This window comes from Alosa alosa, chromosome 6 (assembly GCF_017589495.1).
Source record: "Alosa alosa isolate M-15738 ecotype Scorff River chromosome 6, AALO_Geno_1.1, whole genome shotgun sequence".
Lineage (NCBI taxonomy): Eukaryota > Metazoa > Chordata > Actinopteri > Clupeiformes > Clupeidae > Alosa > Alosa alosa.
This window is the reverse complement of record NC_063194.1, coordinates 27,133,460-27,155,869: the sequence shown is the minus strand read 5'-3', so window position 1 is coordinate 27,155,869 and position 22,410 is coordinate 27,133,460. Positions and strand designations below refer to the sequence as shown.

At 39.2% G+C, this 22,410-nt stretch overlaps 1 protein-coding gene across 2 annotated transcripts in view; it reads right to left on the bottom strand.

The window, feature by feature from the left end:
* Window positions 1–22,410, bottom strand: part of LOC125296671 (collagen alpha-1(XI) chain-like) — a 131,771-nt gene that overhangs the window by 57,014 nt on the left and 52,347 nt on the right. For both annotated transcript variants that reach the window (XM_048246710.1, XM_048246711.1), the window contains exons 11-24: window positions 22,346–22,408; window positions 17,852–17,926; window positions 8,426–8,509; window positions 7,912–7,968; window positions 7,605–7,658; window positions 7,192–7,245; window positions 5,088–5,141; window positions 4,883–4,936; window positions 3,511–3,564; window positions 3,373–3,417; window positions 3,137–3,190; window positions 3,000–3,044; window positions 1,653–1,706; window positions 1,341–1,385 (exon numbers count right to left, since the gene is read on the bottom strand). In XM_048246710.1, coding sequence (XP_048102667.1) covers window positions 1,341–1,385; window positions 1,653–1,706; window positions 3,000–3,044; window positions 3,137–3,190; window positions 3,373–3,417; window positions 3,511–3,564; window positions 4,883–4,936; window positions 5,088–5,141; window positions 7,192–7,245; window positions 7,605–7,658; window positions 7,912–7,968; window positions 8,426–8,509; window positions 17,852–17,926; window positions 22,346–22,408 — 792 coding nt within the window. The remainder of the gene's footprint in view (window positions 1–1,340; window positions 1,386–1,652; window positions 1,707–2,999; window positions 3,045–3,136; window positions 3,191–3,372; window positions 3,418–3,510; window positions 3,565–4,882; window positions 4,937–5,087; window positions 5,142–7,191; window positions 7,246–7,604; window positions 7,659–7,911; window positions 7,969–8,425; window positions 8,510–17,851; window positions 17,927–22,345; window positions 22,409–22,410) is intronic.

Below are 22,410 nucleotides of genomic sequence, written 5' to 3'. Positions count from 1 at the left end.
CACTCAGCAACTGTACGAACACCAAGTGAGCTACAAAAAGAATGGTAAATCGCTGGGGGGAACTGCACGGTGAGAACGGTTCGAAACGGGCTCCTAGGGGCTGGGCTCAAGTCGTGTAAAGCTAAAAAAAGCCCTTCATCAATGAAAATCAAAGAAGAGCCAGGCTGTGATTTGCAAAATACCATAAGGGTTGGACCATAGAGGACTGAAGTAAGGTCATCTTCTCTGATGACTCCAATTTTCAACTTTGCCCAACACCTGGTTGTCTAATGGTTAGACGGAGACCTGGAGGAGACTACAAGCCACAGGAGGATCAGTGATGATTGCACCCAAAACACACCCATGACTGATTAAGAAACATAAGAACAACCCTTTGAGCCCAGTGGCCAGCGTTTGATCACAAAATCACACCATTAAATTAGTGAATGTCACTTTATGTCCACGCCTTTAATGTCTTTAAACATTGCGCCTCTGACTAGATGTTTCAGATTGCTAAGATAGGGCCCTACATCTTTTTTGTTTTTTTGCTGCTCAATGCACCAATTTTGAAGGTGCATTTCTCACAGCTTAACCGAGCTAGATAGATAGATATATATAGAGATAGAAGGTTGGGCTTGTGGAACTACAGGCTACATGGTCCTCGCTTTAGATTGGGGGGCTGCAAAATGTACTACAAATAGGTAAGAAAGGTCTTTGTCTTATACACCATTAACAAGTATTAACAAGCTGCTTGTTAACACTTACAGGCTGCATGTTAACAGTTACTTAATGTTATTAAAGAATAACAACAGTTAACTAACTGTTAGTAATGAATTGTTAACTGCTTATTATGCACTGTTATTACCTAATAAGCACATGTTAATCTAAAGCGTTACCCAATATGTTTATTTGGGAGAAATGTTGTCAGTAGTTGATAAATTAAAACAAAACTGTTCTTTTTACTTAAACACATACCTATAAATAGTAACATTACAGAAACTGATCATTTTGCAGAGGTCTCTTAATTTTTTCCAGAGCTGTAGGTCATTTTGAAGTTGCATTGAATAAAAACCTCAGATAAATGATGATCTATCTGTCAGTGGTGGAAAGGGGTGTTGAAATACAGTAAAAAAGATTTCGGGGGTGGGGTTGCTGCCTGCAAAAAATGTGAGAACCCCTGTCTGTCTCTCTGTCTCTCTCTCTGTCTGAGTTTATGGTTTCACTTCACTCAGCAGTACTCTGGTCCAAAAGCATGACAACCCATGGAATCTGCTACATCACTTATTTCAGTGGCTGGAAAAGAAGCTCTTTGCAATAATAAACGACAGCTATGATTTAGTGGTTTCACAGGGTCTACTTACTTTCTCACCAGGTGGACCAATAGGGCCTTGTGGGCCTGGCAGTCCCTAAAAGATCACATAGAACTTATTAATTTAATTATTTGTAAATAAAATGTACATATGTCTACATGTTTGAGACTGTGGTGATAAATAATGCTACATAAGGCCATGCATCCACAATGTTATTTAACCATTTTCTTTCTGAATACAGAGAACTTGGCTCAGCTCAGCACAGCAATGCTGCTAAAGTAACAATTAATATAACAAATGGAGCCCTCTCTCAGAGAAAAATGACAGAAGGAAAAATAAAGAAAACAAGCAATTCAAACATACTTGTGGACCAGGTATACCCTGCTGACCAGCAGATCCTGGCTCTCCTTGTACACCCTAGAAAAGATTTTTATTTTTATTTAATCAGGTTAAATACAACTTAAATATAACAACTACAGTAATTTCCTGTGTATTAGCCACATTGTGTGTAAAAAGCAGGACAGTGTTTTATATATTGTAATTAAGACAAAGAAATAAATAAGACAAAGAAATCCATGTATTAAACATAGCTGTGTATTAACCACAGTGCCCACTAGCCCAATGGATCAGAATCAGGTTTTGCTTTAATCATAAAAAAGAATGAAAAAAAATAAATGCATTCCCATGAATAGCCTGCCCCGTGTACTAACCTCACAACTGACGAAATTTTGCAAAATCGGTTAATCAGTTGTGAAATTACAGGTAACTATTTTATACTTGAAAATTCAGATATTCCTGTGCAAGTGGAAATCCCCGTTGTTTACTTTATCTCTCCTTTTTCATGACATTGATCTATTACTGTTGTATAGATTAAATAATGATTAAAGCAATAAGCCCTGTGAGGCTGTAGAATGCATTGATTTTAGAACAGCACTGCTTCGCATCATGCTGAACACTCCCCCTTAGCTGTTTTAATATCACTGGAACGTACGGCCTTACAGGGTGTTTTATAATACATAATGGTGTTTTACAGGTGTTTTAAATGTATAGTCCGCCAGCCAGTATTGGAAAATAAATTCCAAGTGACAAACACAGGCAGTGGCTCAGGAGGTAGAGGATTTGTCCAGCAACCGGAAGGCTGCCGATTCAAGCCTTTCCTCCTGAATCAAAGTGTCCTTGAGTAAGACACATAACCCTAACCCTAACCCTGACACATAACACATAATGGTTGGCCCTTTGCATGGCAGCCTCTGCCATCGGTGTATGATTGTGAATGGGTGAATGTGAGGCATGAAACTGTAAAGCACTGTATAAATGCAGTCCATTTACAAACAGGACCCCAATGCACAGCGGAGGAATTCATTTCAACGTCTTACATTAGACTACCTTTTCACTATCACACAATTTATGGAGATGTGCACTATCCAACCACTAAAAAGTATAATGACCATATAGATGACAACAATGGTGACATGTGTTCTTGTGTTAATTAAATGATAAATAGTGGTTCCCTCATGTGCTGACATTAAAAATAATATCACAACCCATAAACTATAATTACGCAAAATATATATTCTAGTTGGTAATATCTTGACTTGGATCACAATACTGCTGAATATTTTTTTTAATTAATGTTTTACATGAATCCCATCTAAATGTATATTTATTGTGTGGTTTTCAGGTTGTGATTATTCTGCTTATAAATTATACCATATTTCCTTTGGGTCCAGGTTGACCATCTAGTCCTGGAAGACCCTGAAACAGGACATCAAAACTTCAGGTAAGGACATTGACACAAATAAACCTAGATACAGAAGTGACATAAAGCACCATAACATCTGACAAACCCGCTGTCCAAGTGGACCTGCAGATCCTCTAGGACCCAACAATCCTCTAGGGCCCTATATAAATACAAAACATATAAAGAACACATTAAGATATAAAGAACACATTAATAAATAAACATATAAAGAACACATTAAGCTTAAGAACACATGACTTAACTAATTGTTTGAATGATGAAATAAAATGGCTGATGAACATTCTGAAAATGCTTGAGAATGTTAAAATCCAAAATACTTACGCTCTCTCCTTGCACTCCTCTCTGCCCCACCTCTCCATCCTCTCCCTGTAGATAACATTGTATGGTGTGAAGATTAAGGTTTAAACATAAACCAAACTCATTAGATTAGGAACAGGGGGAAAAGCAACAGACACTCACTCTGGGACCATCCTCTCCTGGAGGACCAGGTGGGCCAGTTGGACCTGATTCACCCTGTCAGAGATGAAAACGGGTGTGGTCATCAGTTCCTGCTTAATTTTGGATGATACTGCTATTCTTGGCTTGCTTTTGAAGATTTGAAAATCACTGATAAGTAAGCTATTAGCTTAATGTCAATGGATTATTGTGTCAGTGAGTCTAGCATCACTGTGGCTTCTCAACAGTGTTGCACTATTGTAATAAGTAAAACATCTAAAATGTTTTGACTACATTGTGTGAACACTTAATCAACAGAAATATAACTGGTATAAATATGACATATTAAAAAAAAAAACAATGGGCCAGATTAAACAAATGTTGGTACCATGATGCACTGAATTGTTATTAGCAAAAGCAACACACCCAAAATACTAAATGAGGACATAGCTGTGCAAATATTCTGACACATGGCCAAAGCAAGTTTAGTCCCAACTTCCGTTCACACCATGTGAATGCATGTTTGTGTGTCTTGCATGTGTAATTTCATCAGATTCAGTGGGCGTTTTATTCATGTTTTTTTTAGATCCTCAACTTTGAAACGTGCTTCCTTGCAATTGAAAAAAAAAAACAATTTGTGAACCATGAAATTTCTTTTGTTGAAGTTTCTTTTGTTATTCTGATAAGAGAGCTCTCAACCACTAAAACAGTTTTTAGCTTTTCTAAGAGAAAAGCAAAAAAGAATACACTGATGAAAAAATCAATCAAGGTACTAACAAAATTAATAAAACAAAACATGGATAAGAATAAAAATGCAGTATAAGAGGACATTTGTTCTTATTGCCTCCTGTATGAGGCCCATTGTACCTTGTTAAAAATCTACTGACAAAATAAAAGTCACAAGTAACAACTCAGTAGTTCTTATGTGCATCCCAATGATATGGTATTTATAAGTATAAGTATATATACTCTTTTGATCCCATGAGGGAAATTTGGTCTCTGCATCCATCCGTGAATTAGTGAAACACACTCAGCACACAGTGAGGTGAAGCACACACTAATCCCGGCGCAGTGAACACACAGTGAGGTGAAGCACACACAGTGAGGTTAAGCACACACTAATCGGCGCACACAGTGAGCACACACTAATCCGGCCTGCAACAACAGCGGCGCTCGGGGAGCAGTGAGGGGTTAGGTGCCTTGCTCAAGGGCACTTCAGCCATGCCTACTGGTCGGGGTTCGAACCGACAACCCTCCGGTAACAAGTCCGAAGCAATAAATAATAATATAATATAATATAATATAATTTAATAATAATAAATAATTTAAATGTGTTGATTTAGAATTGTATATCCCACACAATCAAACATTTAAACTAAATTGTCCAACCCCTTACCCTATGTCCCTTGTTACCAGGAAGCCCGGGTAGTCCATCAAATCCACGATCACCCTGTCAGATTCAAACAATATTAATGGCAAGAGAAGGTGCATGATTTGAGTACATTCATACATACAGTATATGAATGAAAGTATGTCATTTGTCTAAACTTTCTTTGTAAACATGGTATTTTGGGGTCATTTTGAAAGCATAAAGGAAATACCTTGGCCCCTGACTCTCCAGGTACACCTCGGGCTCCATCAGCCCCTCCACGACCCTTTAATATGGACAACAATTGTAACAACATTAGATATCAGAATGAAATTAAATTAAGTCTCTTAACTATAATTTAATAGTATGTCTCTAATCACTATAATTTCATCTAAATTATCATTATTTCCTATATCCATTTGGACATAAAGTTGTGCAAGGACTGATAGATAATACACTTTTCATTCTTAACTCCACCAGTAGACACAATACATACATGCGGGCTCTAATTTGAAACCGCAACAAGCACTGCAAACAGATTTCGGTGCTGTGGCAACCGAACAATGAAAATAGCTTGTGATGCCAGTATTTGACATGCGAGGGGTGTCTGGTTCTGACTTTTGGACCAATTGCAGGAGGTTGAAGCAGACTATCCTTATCCAGTATTAGATGCTGTCAGTGATTCTGGAGGATGTTACGACCATTGATATTTTAACCAAAGCAAGGAGTGTAAGCCTACATGTAGTTAAGGTGGATGGAGGGTGACGTTTCTGTAGTCACTCTTGGTCTCTGACCACTATGATTTCTATGTTGTGATAGATGGAAGGATTGGCCTGAATTGCCAAGAGTAATGTCTTAGTGAGATTTATCTGAATGTGAAATCTCTGTGGGAATTTGATATACAAGCTCAGAAACAAGCTGAAAGCAATACTGAGACTATGGGGTCATCTGCCAGGAGACATAATTATGTAAGGGATAATGGACGACACGGTGGTCTGTTCATTGAAGTTAATGCACGGACGAGGTTGTAAAACGGCCCCGACGCGAAGCGGAGGGCCGTTTAAACCTCGTAAGTGCATTAACTTCTGTGAACAGACCACCGTGGAGTCCATTATCCCGCTTATTCCACTGTTGCCACTTGCGTTGTGTTCATTTCCTGTTACAATTTAAACGTTTTAATCGCTAAAACTGTCTTGTTTGCAGAACTAATTTCTTCCGACACATATCAACTCATTTCTCAACTTGCAGGACAAACTGCCGTTACTAGTTCTAAATGGATGGTTGCTACGGCCAAAGGCCAGTCGTTAGTTCTATCTCTCCCGTTGTCAAGCGGGCGTATCCCAAGATTCTGATGAACTTTAGCTTTGAAACATCGCTATTTTACTTAGCCTGCTGTCATCCATTTAGCTAAAAGCCACCTCCGTCATATGCTACACTTTTGCCATGTTCTGAACGTCTGCATTCTCGCATTTTACAGCTCGGATGCAACGTGAGAGTTCATTTAAACTGAATCTACTTCATAGGTGTGCAAATAACATACGGTTAATGGTCGTTCTAAATTACGTAGGACAATGGGAAATTCAACCAAGCAGTGGAATAAGATTTGGTATTGCCTATGTAGAGTTATAATTATATAGCCTAGAAATCTAGACGCACCCTAGCGGTGGCAAATTAATTTGCTCAGCCTGTACGTCTAGTATCAAACCATAGGGATTTCTATTGGCTGACGCCGTGGACTTCATCCAATCACAGCGCTCTATTTTGTTAGAGAGTCTTAAGGCGGGCTTAACAGGATAACGACAGTCCTGCGATGGTGAACAACAAGGAAGGTGGCTATGGCGAACGAAGAGTGGTTGTTTGAATCGGCGTTGGCGTCAACTTTGGAGGAGTTGGACTTGTGCTTTTCTTTGAAAGTTGAGCAACACAATGCACTTAAGTCATTCCTTTAGAAGAAGGATGTATTTGCCGTTTTGCCGACCGGATACGGATATGGTCGTAGCGCTGGCCTATTGCATGCCTAGGCAGTTTGAAAGACAATTCTCTGCCCGCCCCTTGGATTAAGCGAGGTGAATGGTTTGATTCCAGACTATACATTTCAATGATATAGGATGGCCCGCCAGGCTAATAATTATATTATTAAAAAAGAATTACACAACCATATTCATACTCGACAAGGTGTTGGAACACAGCCTTCAACTTTTCCGACCTTTTTAGGCATCCATGTAAAACTAAAAAAAGGAAACCTCAGAAAAGTAGAATATGCAGTATATTAAAATAAACAACTAAAAACATGAAACATTCCAGGGGTCCAGAATGTAAAATTGTTTTGAACTTACTCTTTTTCCTGCTTTCCCAGGCATGCCAGTAGGACCTTGGATACCTCTGGGTCCCTTTAAATTTAAACATAATAATAATGTTATGTTTAGCATACACAATAATTTGTAGATCAATCATTTGTAGATGTGTAATCAATCTAATACAACAACAACAACAACAACAATAATAATAATAATAATAATAATAATAATAATAATAATAATAATTCAGGCAATAGGAGTTAGTTAAAATAGGAGTTAGTTAAAACCTGAACTTATTTACTGGGAAACAACAGTTCAATACTGTGGCATGTCTCCCAGTAAAAAAGGTCTAGCGACGTCCATGGTATTTACTATAAATTAAACTCACTCTTCTCAGAAACAGCAATAGCCCTAAACATATTTTTGATACTTTATGGATCATCCTGCTGTACCTGGGGTCCAGAAAGTCCAGGGTCACCTTTTCGCCCTGGGGCCCCTGGGCCACCCTGAAGACAAAAGCAAGCCAAACATGCTTTGAACCTGGGAACTTCATTAATCTATTTGCACATTTATTGAGATTACTGGACTGGTATATAGAGATTATCCACAAAATAAATCTTAAAAGTGTAATGATCTGGAGATAGGATTTCCCAGTGCCATCCAGAAGATAAGAGCCATATTAGGACCTATTTAGACATTTTAAGAAGTACTGTAGGTCAGGATCATATTTGGAAAAAAGTTGAAAGGTTTATAACTTACCACTGGTCCGGGTCTTCCTGTGAGACCAAGTGGTCCAGGAGCGCCTCTCATGGTAAGCTGTAGTAAAAAAAGAATGTCATCTTTACTACATGAAAAATGTGTACCTTTACTGTGACTAACATGAAAAAGTGGTTTAAGAATGTAAAACTATGTTAGTGTAATGTTTTCATTCATTTGTGCTAAAGTACAGTTAGATTTCAAATGTATTCTTCACATTGTTGGGACGCTTTGTAAAATGTGAATAAATCATATCAACCCTTACAGTATATTTAATTGAGCCATAGGTTTATGCAACAGTCATGCTCAGTTTAGATAGTCTGTTAGTCAAGAGTTTAAGTTTATGATTATTTTTATCGTAATACATTCATGTCACTGGCCTATTAAAGAATAAAACTACTGTACTTTTTTCTTTCATCACAATACTGATACATTTCTATTGCATTCTATGTCTGATATGCATCTTATTTAATGAAAATTAAAAGCTACATCTCCAAATGTAAGGGCACTGACTCACCCTGGCCTGGGATAAAATTGCTTGTGCTTGTGCCTCTTGGGCAGTAATAACAGGACCTTTAGCAGCATTTCCACCAGCACGAAACTGAAAAGATAAGAATGAAAATATATATATATATATCCTTCCATTTCAATTTGACAGCTCTACAGCCTCTCATGTCCTACTCCACAGCTAACAGTATAGGATGGTTCAAAAGAATGGCTGCCTTCACCTGCTGGTCACTAGTGTACATTTTCCATCTGTTTCTTTGTAATTACAAAGCTGTGGCTTTCAAATGTTTTGCATACACTTGTAGTATGTATGTATATTCAGGTTCAGGTTACTTTGTTTGTACCCATAGATAAATCTGGTTTGCAGTAAAGAGTCCTCATTAGACACAAATGTATAAAATAGACAGGACAGGTATTATGCAACTAAGACCATGACCTAAAAGTACTCAGGGTTCATTCCTTTCTAAAACATTGAGGGCCAGATGTACTAATACTTTTGCACCCACTTCAGGTGTATTTGTTTCGCAACTTGCATGTAAAAAAATGGCGAGGTACAGTATGTAAAAACAGGCCGCAATATTGCACACTGTTACCTGCACACAATGTAAAAGCGCAGACTGCCTGTCGCAGGAGCTGAGAATGTCAAATTGCGCTTTTCCGTCTCATGCATATGCATTCATAGGAGGGTCAGGGGAACGTGAGAGTTTTGTGTAAAAGGATGGGAGCATAAGCGTAAAAGTGTGTGTGTGTGTGTGAGGGGGATATGGTGTAATGGCGTGGGGGCTGTAATGGTGTGTGTGTGTGAGCAGGGGGTACCGGTGTGTATGTGTGTGTGGTGGGATGTAATTTAGTGTTTGTGTGTGTGCGTGTTGCGGGAGGGGGCTGTAATGATGTGTGTGTGTGTTACAGTAAAAGTGTGTGATTATGTGTGTGTGTGTTTGTTCCTGAGTGTGTGTGTGTGGGGGGGCTGTAATGGTGTGTGTTTGTTCCTGAGTGTGTGTGTTTTTCGCTGTGTGGTGTGTGTGTGTGTGTGTGTGTGTGTGGTGTGTGTGAGGAGGGGGTACCTGTGTGTGTGTGTGTGTGTGTTACAGTGAGAGTGTGTGATTCTGTTAGTGTGTATGTGTGTTTTTGCGTTGTAAGTGTGTGCGTGTGTTTACTGTGTGTGTGTGTGTGTGTGTGTGTGTGTGTGTGAGAAGAGGGAGTACCTGTGTTTGTATGTGTGTGTGTGTGTGTGTTGTGTGTGTGTGTGTGTGTGTGTTACAGTGAGAGTGTGTGATTCTGTGAGTGTGTATACGTGTCTTTGCTTTGTAAGTGTGTGCATGTGTGTGTGTGTGTGTGTGTGTGTGTGTGTGTGTGTGTGTGTGTGTGTGTGTGAGGGGGGTATGTTGTAATGATGTGTATGATGTGTATGGTGTAATGATGATGAAGTGCAAAAAAGAGGGAAAAAGAAAAAAAAACCCTGATGAGGTGTGAGGTTGATGAGATTAGGTATGAGGAAGAGTAGGACAGTTCTGCATGCTGATGGGTTGATGAGATTAGGTATGAGGAAGAGTAGGACAGTTCTGCATCCTGATGGCTTGTGGATAGAAACTGTCTGTGTATCTGCTGGTACAGGTCCACATGCTCTTGTGCCTTCTACCAGATAGTAGGAGGGTGAAGAGTGTGGCTCGGATGACTGGGGTCAGCAAGGATCCGCTTGGTTTTTCTCCTGCAGCACTGGTTGTAAAGGTCCTGAATATTTGATAATTCTTGCTCTAAGTCCTTATAGTGCGTTGCGCTGACCTGACCACCCATTGCAGAGCTTTGCGATCATGTTACCATACAATGCTGTGATGTTGCCAGTCAGGATACTCCCAACGGTACAGCGGTTGGTCAGTATTTCAACGTCCATACCAAACTTCCGCAGCCACCAAAGAAAGTAGAGCTGCTGTCTTGCTGTCTTTGTGACCATACCTATATAGTGTGACCAGCTCAGATCCTCACTGATGTTAGTTCCAAGTAATCTGAAGCAGCTGACTCTTCACTGCTGTGCCCCCAATGTAAATGGGTGTGTGCTCCTCTTCCTCCTTCTGCTGTAGTCCATTATCAGCTCCTTGATTTTTTGGATGTTGAGCAGCAAGTTGTTGTCCTGGCACAAAGATGTCAGGGTTGCCACCTCTGCTCTATAAGAAGACTCAATACAGCAGGGCATCAGTGCTAAGTGTTAGAGTGGAGGAGATGGTTGTTACCCAGCCGTACCGCCTACTGTATGTCCTGTCAGTCAGGAAGTCAAGGATCCAACTGCACAGGGAGAAACTGATGTTCAAGTCTCTCAGTTTCATGATAAGCCTGGATGGAACTATGGTGTTACAGTAAAAGCAGATCTGTAGTTGATGAAGAGCATCCGTACATAGGTGTTTTTCTTATCCAGGTGAGAGAGAGCAGTGTTCAAAGCAAATGCTATTGCATCGTCTGTGGACCTGTTTGACCTATAGGCAAATTGGAGTCTGTCTAATGTAGAAGACAGGGAGGATGTAATATGATCTTTAACTAACCGCTCAAAGCACTTCATGACAGCAGAGGTGAGAGCAACTGGGGGATAATCATTAAGGCAGCTCACTGTTGAGTTCATAGGGACTGGAATGATGGTGGTCCTCTTGAAACATGCAGGGATAACAGACTGAGACAGGGAGAGATTAAAAATATCCATGAAGACCTCTGCCAGTTCATATGCACATGACCTGGGCTGTTTAGGTCCTAGAGCTCTTTCAGATAACTGAAATGGGCAGGAATCTCGCTTTAACAGAGACTCTGACCTGACGTCATTTTCAAAGCAGGCATATAAGGAGTTCAGCTCCTCTGCAAGAGAAGCAGACACCTCCTTTGTTCTGTAGCCCTTTCCTCTATAGTCTGCAATTGTGCTTAGCCCACTCCACATGTCCCTGGTGTTAGAGTCACTGTGGTATGATGCCACCTTTTCCCTGTACTGTTGCTTAGCCCTTTTAATTGATTTCCTCAGTTCATAACGTGCTTTACTGTACTCACTTGGGTTTCCAGAATGGAAGGCAGCTGTCCGAGCTCGGATTGCTGAACAGACCTCTCCGTTCAACCATGGCTTCTGATTAGGAAAAGTTCATACAATCACCCTCGGTACAATGTTATCAATGCATCTGCATACAGTATGTAGCCCACTACATACTAGTGTAATCTATGGACCCTTTCAACAATAAAAACAAAAACAATGCTTGAACGTTCTATTTGGTTCCCAAACTACTTCCTCTGCATTAAGATAACATATGGAATGTTAAAACGGAAGCCTTGTGGGGCCAACTATGATGCTGATAATGGAACTCTCTTGAAAGGGTCTATAGTGTACTATAGTGTAATCATTGATGTTATCAGCAACAGTCCGCAACAGTACCTTGTCTGTTGTGTGGAAACAGTCACGCAGGACCGCATCTGATTGATCATTTCAGCCTCTGTCTATAGGCTGGCAGTAGCAGGACTGAGGAGTAATCCGATTTGGGGGTGGGTTTTGTAGGCATGATTGTATGGTGTGTAGGCGTGATCCAGAATGTTTTCACCTCGAGTTGGAAAGCTCACATGTTGAGGGGACTTCGGTAGAACTTTCTTGAGGTTGGCTTTATTGAAGTCACCAGCTACCATAAATGCAGCCTCTGGATGCAGAGTTTCGTGCCAATCGATGATTTCATACAGGTCGTCCAGCGCCTGTGTGGTGTTAGCATGTGGTGGAATGTGATGCGATGAAAAAGACTTCTGAGAATTCCCTGGGTAGATAGAAAGCCTGCATTTGACCATGAGATGTTCGATGTCAGGAGAGCACCCTGTCGATGTCGCTTCTAAATCCACACACCAGCATTTGTTAACCAGAATGCACACTCCACCTCCTCTGTACTTGCCCGACTCAGTTGTTCTGTCCTGTCGATGAATGGAAAGTCCCTCCAGTACAATGACAGTCTGTGTCAGTGAAAACAAAGACATTGCCGTTCTTGATATCCCATTGAAACGGCAGTCTGTTTTCCAGTGGTTGGACGTTAGCCAGGAGAATGCTAGGAAGGGGAGGACAATGTTGTCTTTTCCTCAATCTGACCAAGATCCCGGCTCTTTCCCTCTTCTCCTCCGGCGGCGCTTCTTCAGTCAGCTTCTTTAGCCAGCTTCTTCAGTCAGCTTCTTTAGTCAGCTTCTTTAGTCAGCTTCTTCAGTCAGCTTCTTTAGTCAGCTTCTTCAGTCAGCTTCTTCAGTCAGCTTCTTTAGCCAGCTTCTTCAGTCAGCTTCTTTAGTCAGCTTCTTTAGTTAGCTTCTTTAGTCAGCTTCTTCAGTCAGCTTCTTTAGTCAGCTTCTTTAGTCAGCTTCTTTAGTCAGCTTCTTTAGTCAGCTTCTTTAGTCAGCTTCTTTAGTCAGCTTCTTTAGTCAGCTTCTTTAGTCAGCTTCTTTAGTCAGCTTCTTCAGTCGATCAATAAATATAAATTAAATAAAAGAGTAAAATAAATAAAGTAGAAAAAGTAAAAATAATAAAAAGTATAAATTAAATTAAATAAAAATACAGAAATAAAACACCCTTACCTACACACACATTTATTAATCTGTGTAATACATGAATTATTTTATATTTTAGCTAACAGTTCCCTTATTCATTCCCAGGGATTTCCTACACAACAAGGCTAATGGTAATATTGGTCATAATTTACACAACAAGGCTAATGGTAATATTGGTCATAATTTACACAACAAGGCTAATGGTAATATTGGTCATAATTTACACATTGATACTAATTTAATTGGGAGACAACACTATGGAATGTTTTTTGTGACAAAATTAATCTTTTATTTATTTAACTATTTATTTAATCTTTTATTTATTTATTTATTTATTTATTTATTTAATCTTTTATTTATTTATTTCAACTTTTAATTATTTATTTCATATTTCATTTATTGATTTCATATCTCATTTATTTATTTAATTTTGGCACAAAAAACATTCCATACAACACAGGTTCTTTTACGCAAGGGCACAAACCTTTTTTTATCACAAGAGCATAAATTTCAGAGCAAACTGTGGCTGCAAAACATTCATTCATTCATTCTTTTTTTATTCTCCTCATTTTCAGTGAAGATGAGATTTCAATGACAATAAAACAACCAAAGAAATAGTAGACAATAGCTGTGGTGAAATGTAAGCCTAAAAATAAACCAAAATAAAATAAGCAATACAATACAAAAAATTATAGAGGGGGGAGAAACAATCTTAATTTTTTTTTTAAAACTAATAAAACTAATAAAAAATTAATTAAAACAGGTAAAAACTGATGTAGAAGGATTTGTGACTACAGATCTGAATGGACAATACGAAAGCAGAGAGTTATTTTTTACAGTGCATTGAAGATTATTCTAGGAAGTAGGGGCATTATAGCAAAAGATTGACATTCCCACCTTAGAATGAATATGAGGAACCTTGAGCATCAGTCATTTGATCTGGTCTGATAGGGACCAGAATTCCAAACAAGCATATTTGAAACATAGCATGGTAGCTTCTCAACAATGCCTTTGTAGATTAATAAATTATTTGTACGCCCTGCTAATGATGACAAACCCACTTTATCACAGGATAAAATGGTAATTTGACATTACACTGCAAAAAATAAAATCTGTCACTATCAATAATCTCTATCACCCATTTGTGTAAAGGTGCCACATGCACCAGTTTCCAGGCTCTAGGAAATATACCCATCAGAATGGAAAGATTAAAATGGGTTATAAGCTCTGTGATAACAGGAGCGGACAATTTAAGAAAAAAATATCTTATTTAACTCCTATCGTACACCCGGAGCTAGGGATGGGCAGAACGAGGCTTTGTGAAACAACGAAACGTTCGAAGCAATTGCGCCGGAATGTGTCGAGGTTTCGAAACAATCCGACACACGTAACTCCATGGTGACATCTAGTGGCCAGTTTTGCTAACATCACATTTTGACTGTGAAGCACAACTGCTTCAGACCTAAGAATATAAATAGCCAACATGGAACGCAAGATTTTGTCCACAGCCACGTGGTTCAGTGGTTAACACACTTTGCATTCGGGCCGGAGCGGCCGGTGTTCGACTCCTGCTGGTGCTTAGAAATTTCAGACTTGTATATGCGTTCAGTAACTAGAACATTTTTATATCTGCCAGTTAGATGTTTTGTTATTTCAGTTTCATAGTACATTATCCTTTGGAATATGCTGGAGAGGAAAATGCTACAATGGTTTTAAAATGTAGGCTATGCTTATGGCCCAGGGTTTTTTTTGGAACATGTTGTAGGGAAATAAAGGATACATGTGAAGCAGGTTAGACTAATCAGGTACAACATGGGAAAAATTGTATGTCAACATTGTTCTGCCGTCTTGGCACTTTTTCTTGTTTTTGATTCCCCAGCCTTGGAAAAAAATTCTTTCACAAGTATATATGCACAAATATTTTTGCCAAAGTTAGGTTTGGATAAACATATTTTTTTCAAAGGGTCAGCTGTTCTTGAAATAAAGGCATCAGTCATATATTTTTTTACTTCTGCTAATCTAAATATTAACGTCACTAGACTATATCTATCTAAACTATCGCTCACTGTCTGTCTAGCCTGTCAATTAATCTATATCACTAACCTATCAATCACAAGTGCACTATAAATCGCTATATCTTTATATGTCTCTATGTCGCTATATCTCTCAAAATCTCTCTCCTCACAAAAAACCCACAAAGATAGGATGTGTTTGAATGACTTTTAAGCATTCTGGGACTTTGTAATTTAGATCAAACAGGTGTTTACTCGGGTAATTGGCTCGCGCAGCAAGTGTGCCACCTGTCCAAACCAAATTGAAACACCACGAAGCCTCACTAAGCCATGGTCACGTGACATGGGCGTTTTGAACCACACTTCGAAACACTGTTCGAAACACTTGCGTTTCGGAAGCTCGACACTGTTTCGAAACGTCAGCTTCGAGCGTCACATCCCTACCCGGAGCAAAGCACGATGCAAGGCTTGTTCTTATTTTACACCCAATGCAGTGATTCATTTTTCGCTATGCGCTTCACTTTAATTAAACATTGCGCCCTGGGGTGTGTCAATTAACGAAACAGGTGTGGTCTTGCGCATGATCCAAAAATCACTATCTTATCGTTATATTACACTTTGAGTGGTAAAAATGCAATATTGTGTTTTTTGTTCCCATGCGTTGAGTGCCAAAAATGCAATATTGCGTTTTTAGCTTTTTTTTTAATTACGAAAATAGCCACTCCTTATGTGCGACTTTGGGAACTCTATGATGAATAGAACTGAAATAGATGACAATCGAAAACTCATGAAAACGCACAATCTGGACATTTTATCTGGACATTTTATCATAACTGGCTTTTGATGGTTGCCGCTTTGGGTTGAATCAGTGACGCATGCACGTCAGGTCAAAACCAGGCCATTTATTTTCATGAGTTTATCACTAGGTGGCAGTCTCGCCAGGTCTCGTCACTTCTCGGGAACTTTACAGGCAACACTTCTCAGGTGCTAAAGGGGAAAATTAAAAAGTTGAAGAAAAAGATATTGCAGCAGGTGCGTTTTCGCCAGACAACGTTGGATGAGTCCACCTTTCAACTAAGACAAGATGACTCTGACCACGACAATCAGGGGAGACCAGCATCACCACAGAATCAGAGGAGACCAGACGCCAGGTCAAACGAATGTGCAACCTATTTAATAACTATGAATAAGGGGTAATTAGGAGCTTACATAGGGGAAATTCTTCATTAAGGGTAGAATAAGGTCTTGCCCTTATTCATAGTTGTTGCATATGAATTATGACCTAAAAATGCATGGCTCAGTATGGGGCTTGTAAAGTGGTAGTACCACAAGAACAGTTATTCACCTCTAATAATACTTATCAAAGATGCTCTTTTCAAATGGAACTAGACACTAAACCACAAGTACATATAGTGTACAAATAACTCATAATTAAGTCTTTGTAGTGCAGAATATGTTCCCTATTCTAAAGTTGGGTCTAAAACCGTTTTTTGTATTTGTGCTAACTTGGCTGTCAGCTCCTTGTGTGCGCTGCAATACACTTAATAAGGGTGAATAGGAGGCTACTTTAGTTTAGGGAACACATGGGGGTTAATAACACATGGGGGTTAATAACACATGGGGATTAATAACACATGGGGGTTAATAACACATGGGGGTTAATAAGTGCCAAATTAATTGTGAATTAAATGGGAACAAAGACCCAACTTTAGAATAGGGAACATATTCTGCATTACAAAGACTTAATTGTGAGTTATTTGTACACTATTAGCACTTGTGGTTTTGTGTTGGGGTGAATTAGGGGTGAACTGTTCTTGTGGTACTACCACTTTACAAGCCCCATGCTAAGCCATGCATATTTAGGTCATAATTCATATGCATCAAATTACTTAATAACTATGAATAAGGGGTAATTACATAGGGGGAATTCTTAATTAAGGGTCTAGTAAGGGTAGAATAAGGTCTTGCAGAATAAGGTATTAATAATAATTAGTGACTTATAATGACTAACAAATGGCTAGTATGCTACTAATATACATGTTAGTAAGCAGCTAATTAATGCTGAATATGCGTGTCTTGATATAAAGTGTTACCCTATTTTTAATACTATAGACTAAATGGTGGATAATTAAGCGTATGCTGAAGTATGATATTTCTGAAGTGTTAAAGATTAAAAGAAGAAAATAACAACAAGAACCGTACAGAACCGAAAACCATGACCCTAAAACTATGATACGAACTGAACCGTGGGTTTTGTGAACTGTGCCACCCCTAGTAGCTGGGTGCAAATGGTAGCCAACAGCATGCTCCAATTAGCACCCCTGCAAATCAAGTTCCCAAGGCTGTGCTTCAGGGGTTAATGCACTCCATGAGTTCCCCCATGAATCCACCATTCCTCAGGTGACCGGAATGGTGGATAGACCTCTAGTTCAGATTCTAACCCCCCATTAGCATGTTCACATTCATTTGCATTTGTAGAAAGGCATATGCCTCTTCACACCTGCTGTACAACCCTGAAAACAACCAGGATAAGTCCTGCTGTTCACACCTGCTGTAAAAGGTGTTCCAGAGGAGGTGGTTGAGGATTAGGTAGATGGTGAGGGACAAAAGACAGCACCACATGGATGGTTTTGAGGTCCATCCACAGTTTTTTGTAGTGGCTTCTCTACAATACACCCCTCCCCCAACACTAATCTCAATCCCGCTTTCCAACCCCTGAACTGTGAAATAAATTAAAATATGAGGTGGACAAACAATAAGTTATAACTGAACCAGATGCTTGCCTCTAAACTACATGATGAAGCAAAACAATTAATAACCAAAGATATATTGATTTTGGAATTAGGTATATTTGCAAGCACATCAACATTGAGTTGAGAGAGGTTTACCGGAAGCATCAAGACCGTCCCGGGAGGCCCAGGAATCCCATCTGCACCTGGAAGACCAGGTCGCCCAGCAAGACCCTAAAGACAATGAGAATGACGGTAGAGACACAAACACAAATAACAGCTCAGGAGTGTCAAAACAGACTATTTTGTTCTTGTCCCATCTGTTTAACGTATATTTACTTACAATAACACTTTTGATCCTATATGTATAAAGGGAACAATTTGCAGGTTCAATTGCAGTGCACCTATTCCAAAATATATTCACTACATAAGTTCATTAAACAATACATAAATAACTCCCTCTACCTAAAGACACACATTGAGACTGCCTTAGAAACATAGCTGTTCCTTGAATCCTTCATACCCTCACACACAGGAGAACATGAGACATCTAGCCTGGAAGCCAGTCTGAACTTAACCCTGCCCACAAAATTTGAGGTCGGGAAATTCAGTCTAGACAGGTTCCGTTGAGAAGCAACTATGCACAAACCTGAGCAGTTCGCAAACTTCTGGGCTTTATACAATGAAAGACAGCTGAGCAATGGTGCCTAGTGAATTACATCACCTAAGCGTGCTTCGGTTGATTTTGTTTACAACAAAAAGCCTGTCACTAGATAAGTGAGACATTTATATATCGCTATCACGTCTGTTGTACATTATATTGACAGTGCAATAACATTTGCTCATGTCTCCTAAAGTTTCATTTGGTTCAAAAATGGGCAATCAAAAGCACCCAATACAAGCTTGTGCCAATATCCTCTGTAACGGATCAAATCTTCACATAGATAGATAGATAGATAGATAGATAGATAGATAGATAGATAGATAGATAGATAGATACTTTATTGATCCCTAGGGGAATTTCAAGAACATGTTCACATTCACATGTTGCATCGTTACCACATTCTGTAGATGCACGTCATAATTTTGGAAAATTCTGTCCATAGGGCCCACTGCAGTTGGCGCGTTTCACTCTCAGGACATGCCTGTGCCAATACCTTGCAATGTAAAGGTTCAAAGTTCCAGGGATTTCACCCTCTGCTTGGACCCCAACAACAACAATAAAAATAATACTAATTGTTAATATTAATTATTGATGTTCTTGGTTGCTGTAGCAGTAATAGTGTCCCACTCAGTGGTGTGCGGTGGGGTCAGTGCCAGGATAGGCAGTGTGCATTGAGAAATCCAAATTTTGATATCTTTCATTGTTTTTACAAATACTCTAGCCTATGTCTACAAGACAAGGGGATGGAGCATCACCTAGGGACCTGAAGGATTACAGACCAGTGGCGTTAAAATCTGTGTTGTGTAAATGCATGGAGAGGGTAGTCTGTGATCACCTATCAAGCATGGTATCAGACAAACTGGACCCACATCAGTTTGCCTGGCGTGGTGTCGAGGATGCAAGCCTCACACTTTTAGACACTGTCACCAAAAACCTGGACTCAGCACACCCACACACCAGGATTTTATTCATGGATTTCTCTTCTGCTTTTAACACCGTGAACATTGATAAACTGTTGCACCACCTCTCAGACCTTCAGGTACATCCAACACTGGATTAAGCGTTTCCTGTTGGACAGGCCACAACAGGTATCTTTTAACAATATAGACATGGACAATGGGTCTCAATATGCATGTAGTCCAAAATGTGCATGCAAACACACAAACACACACACTAAAAATCTAAACATGCAGCATATTAGTGTGTAATATGACCCCCACAATAAACAAACCTGCCTTTAGGTGTCACCAAATTATACTTTGTTTTTGCAGGTTAATATTAGTAAGGCAGGACACACAAAGTTGTCATCGGTACATGATTGTGTCATGTATGATGAATTTTATGTAATTTGACTGTGTGCAGATTGTACTGTGGATTGTATTATTAATGTCCAGTTAATCAGTGTTGGAGCCAAAAGCACTTTGGACATTTGTATCCAACCTAATTTTGTAGGCATTCATATTTGACATAGAACAGTGACATTATGAGTTAATAAATAGTATGAATAACATTGAATAAGTTAATGATAAGTTATTGAAGATCTTAATAAGTAATTATTTGTAATATGGTTATTTTTGGTTGGTTATTTGTAATATGCACAATTAACTTGCAATGGCTTGTAACTCTATTGGTATTATATGTACAGTACAATCATATCATTATCTACATGCTGTCGAGCCAGCTCTGCACTCCATATCCTTAGAATGTGTCTTTGTGGTCAGTTGAGGGCTTTACCAGCGCGGAGCAACACAGCTTTCTGACCGCAGCTCAGTGTATCATTTTAGGAATAATTATAACTTTGTGTATTCTCTGGTTCAGGTTCAGCTGGACTTGCAACGTCACTGTGGCTATCTCGAGATCAGAAATGTTTCTCTATTGGATGTATTATGCACCTCCATGTCTACGTTTAATAAATCACTCGTGAGCCCTGTCGTAAGATAATTCCTGCGCTCAGATCTGTGCTGGTTTCTACGCACAGTTGATAAATGAAGGCCAGTGTGTGCACTCAAATAAATTCCAGTGCTTGTGCACAGAACTAGTTCAGTAAATGGGAAACAAAGTGGCTTAGACCAAGCCATGGACTATTCTGTCTGAACAACATATTGCCTCAGGACCACAAGGGTGAGAGATGCAATTAGATGAGATGGTTATTTAGCTCAAATATTAACAATCACAGATTTTACCTTTAAGTATAACTCTTACTCAGCTGTGTGAGATCATTTTGTCCTGTTGCTAATGGTGAGCGGTTTTACTGCTGTACAAAATGTGAACAGTGGGAGATCTACAGCTACATACTGTAGGGTATCTGGATTCAACATGGAAATAAAGAAATAATAAGGTAGGAGGAAGTAGGCCGTGCATAGCATCCAGGAGCCCTGACAGCCCAGATGGCCAAGGGATACACTTTTCATGTGTACATTTTGTCTACTACTTGACTACTCTTTACTGCTGTCTCCATATCTAATGGGTAAGCAATTGTTGTTAGAAGTGCCAAGGGAATCAATCTATCAAGATCTGAGAGTGTATTTTATTGTATTTAAAGCTGAACCGAGGACAACACTGTACCAAAGACTCTTACATTGCTATATATTCGTGTTATGTAATGCCTTTAACTTAATTATATAATAGCTTAAAGAATTAATTAGTCAGATTCATTCTCTTTGAGTCATTTTGCTTGAGTCTTACTGCTGGGTCTTTCTGTCTGATTTGTTTTTGCCCTTAAATGTAATCATTTCTAGAGCTTTCTTTAGTAACAATAATTAAACCTAATATTATATTGCCCCACTAAATAATAATAATACTCCATAAAACTTCAGGTCAAGGCAAGTCTCTGTCCAGGGAAACATTTTTTGAAGGTTTTATACTTATAATTATGACATATAGATGACATAACATTTCTTGATTCCTTTATGATTAGGAAAGCAAGTCTTGGCTCTGACCAGGATGTGATTTAAATGTTCTTTCCACTTTTTGAAGGAGTGGACTCTTTAGCAAGCATCTCATACACTTCTCTATAGCCCACTGCAACTCTTGCAGTTTGCATCAAAATTGGTCCCATGTGTGAGCTGTTCCTGTGCCATAACAGTAGGCCTGAACTCACTACTGCACTCTTTCACAGCTTCTGAAATACTGCCACCTAGTGCTTTTCCGCAGCTGGTGGAAGTCCGCACTGATCTGGCAGATGAGTGGTCAGAGGAATTAAAGGACTGGATTTTGTCTCTACAAACACACAAATCATATGTAATTTCATAGAAAGAAAGGAAACATCAGGATGAATGATGCAGACAACAACTATTGATAAAACTCACAGAACAAAGACTCAGGTGTTAGGGGTTTGGGTGTGCTTTAACTGGTATGTTGTGTGTGTGTTGCTATGTCTTAGCTGTTGTTTAGTTCTTTTGTATTGGGTCTTTGAGTCAAGTTTTTAGAGTAATTACCTTTAGCACTGGGTTATAAAGCACCAAATCAATGCCAAATATTGAATCTCAAATCTCAGCACTGCTTTTTCTCCATACAATCTCCATTTTATCACTTGTGCACATCATAAGAGCAAATTCTTTAGTACACAACTGATTGTGTACAAATATCAGCCGTTTTGTACTTACATCACAATATCTAATGTCATGTTGTGCATTTTTCATTAGAAGTTATTTGCAGAGTAAACTGTCATATTGACATAACAAAGCTGTTTGAATATCTTGTTCATAAACAATGGCATGAGGAACTGTCATGCTGACTGCACTGACAGTTTTACTGGCATAACTACTTGCTATGAGACATACAAGCATTTCGAGCAAGATGTGCAGTTTGCAGGAAATCCACTACGTGGTGCAGTTTGCACTAATTGTTTTGAGAAATGCACTAATTGTTGTGCATACATTAATGATGATTTGCGATTGCAAAACAAATGTAAAATCCTGCTTCAGTCTCAGTGTTCAAGCAATACTGATATGCAATTACATTGCACACAGTCAGTTAAGTTTACCTACCCTGTTCCCAGGATCTCCATGGGGGCCTGGAGGTCCTTGCAAGCCTGGGGTTCCAGGGAGACCCT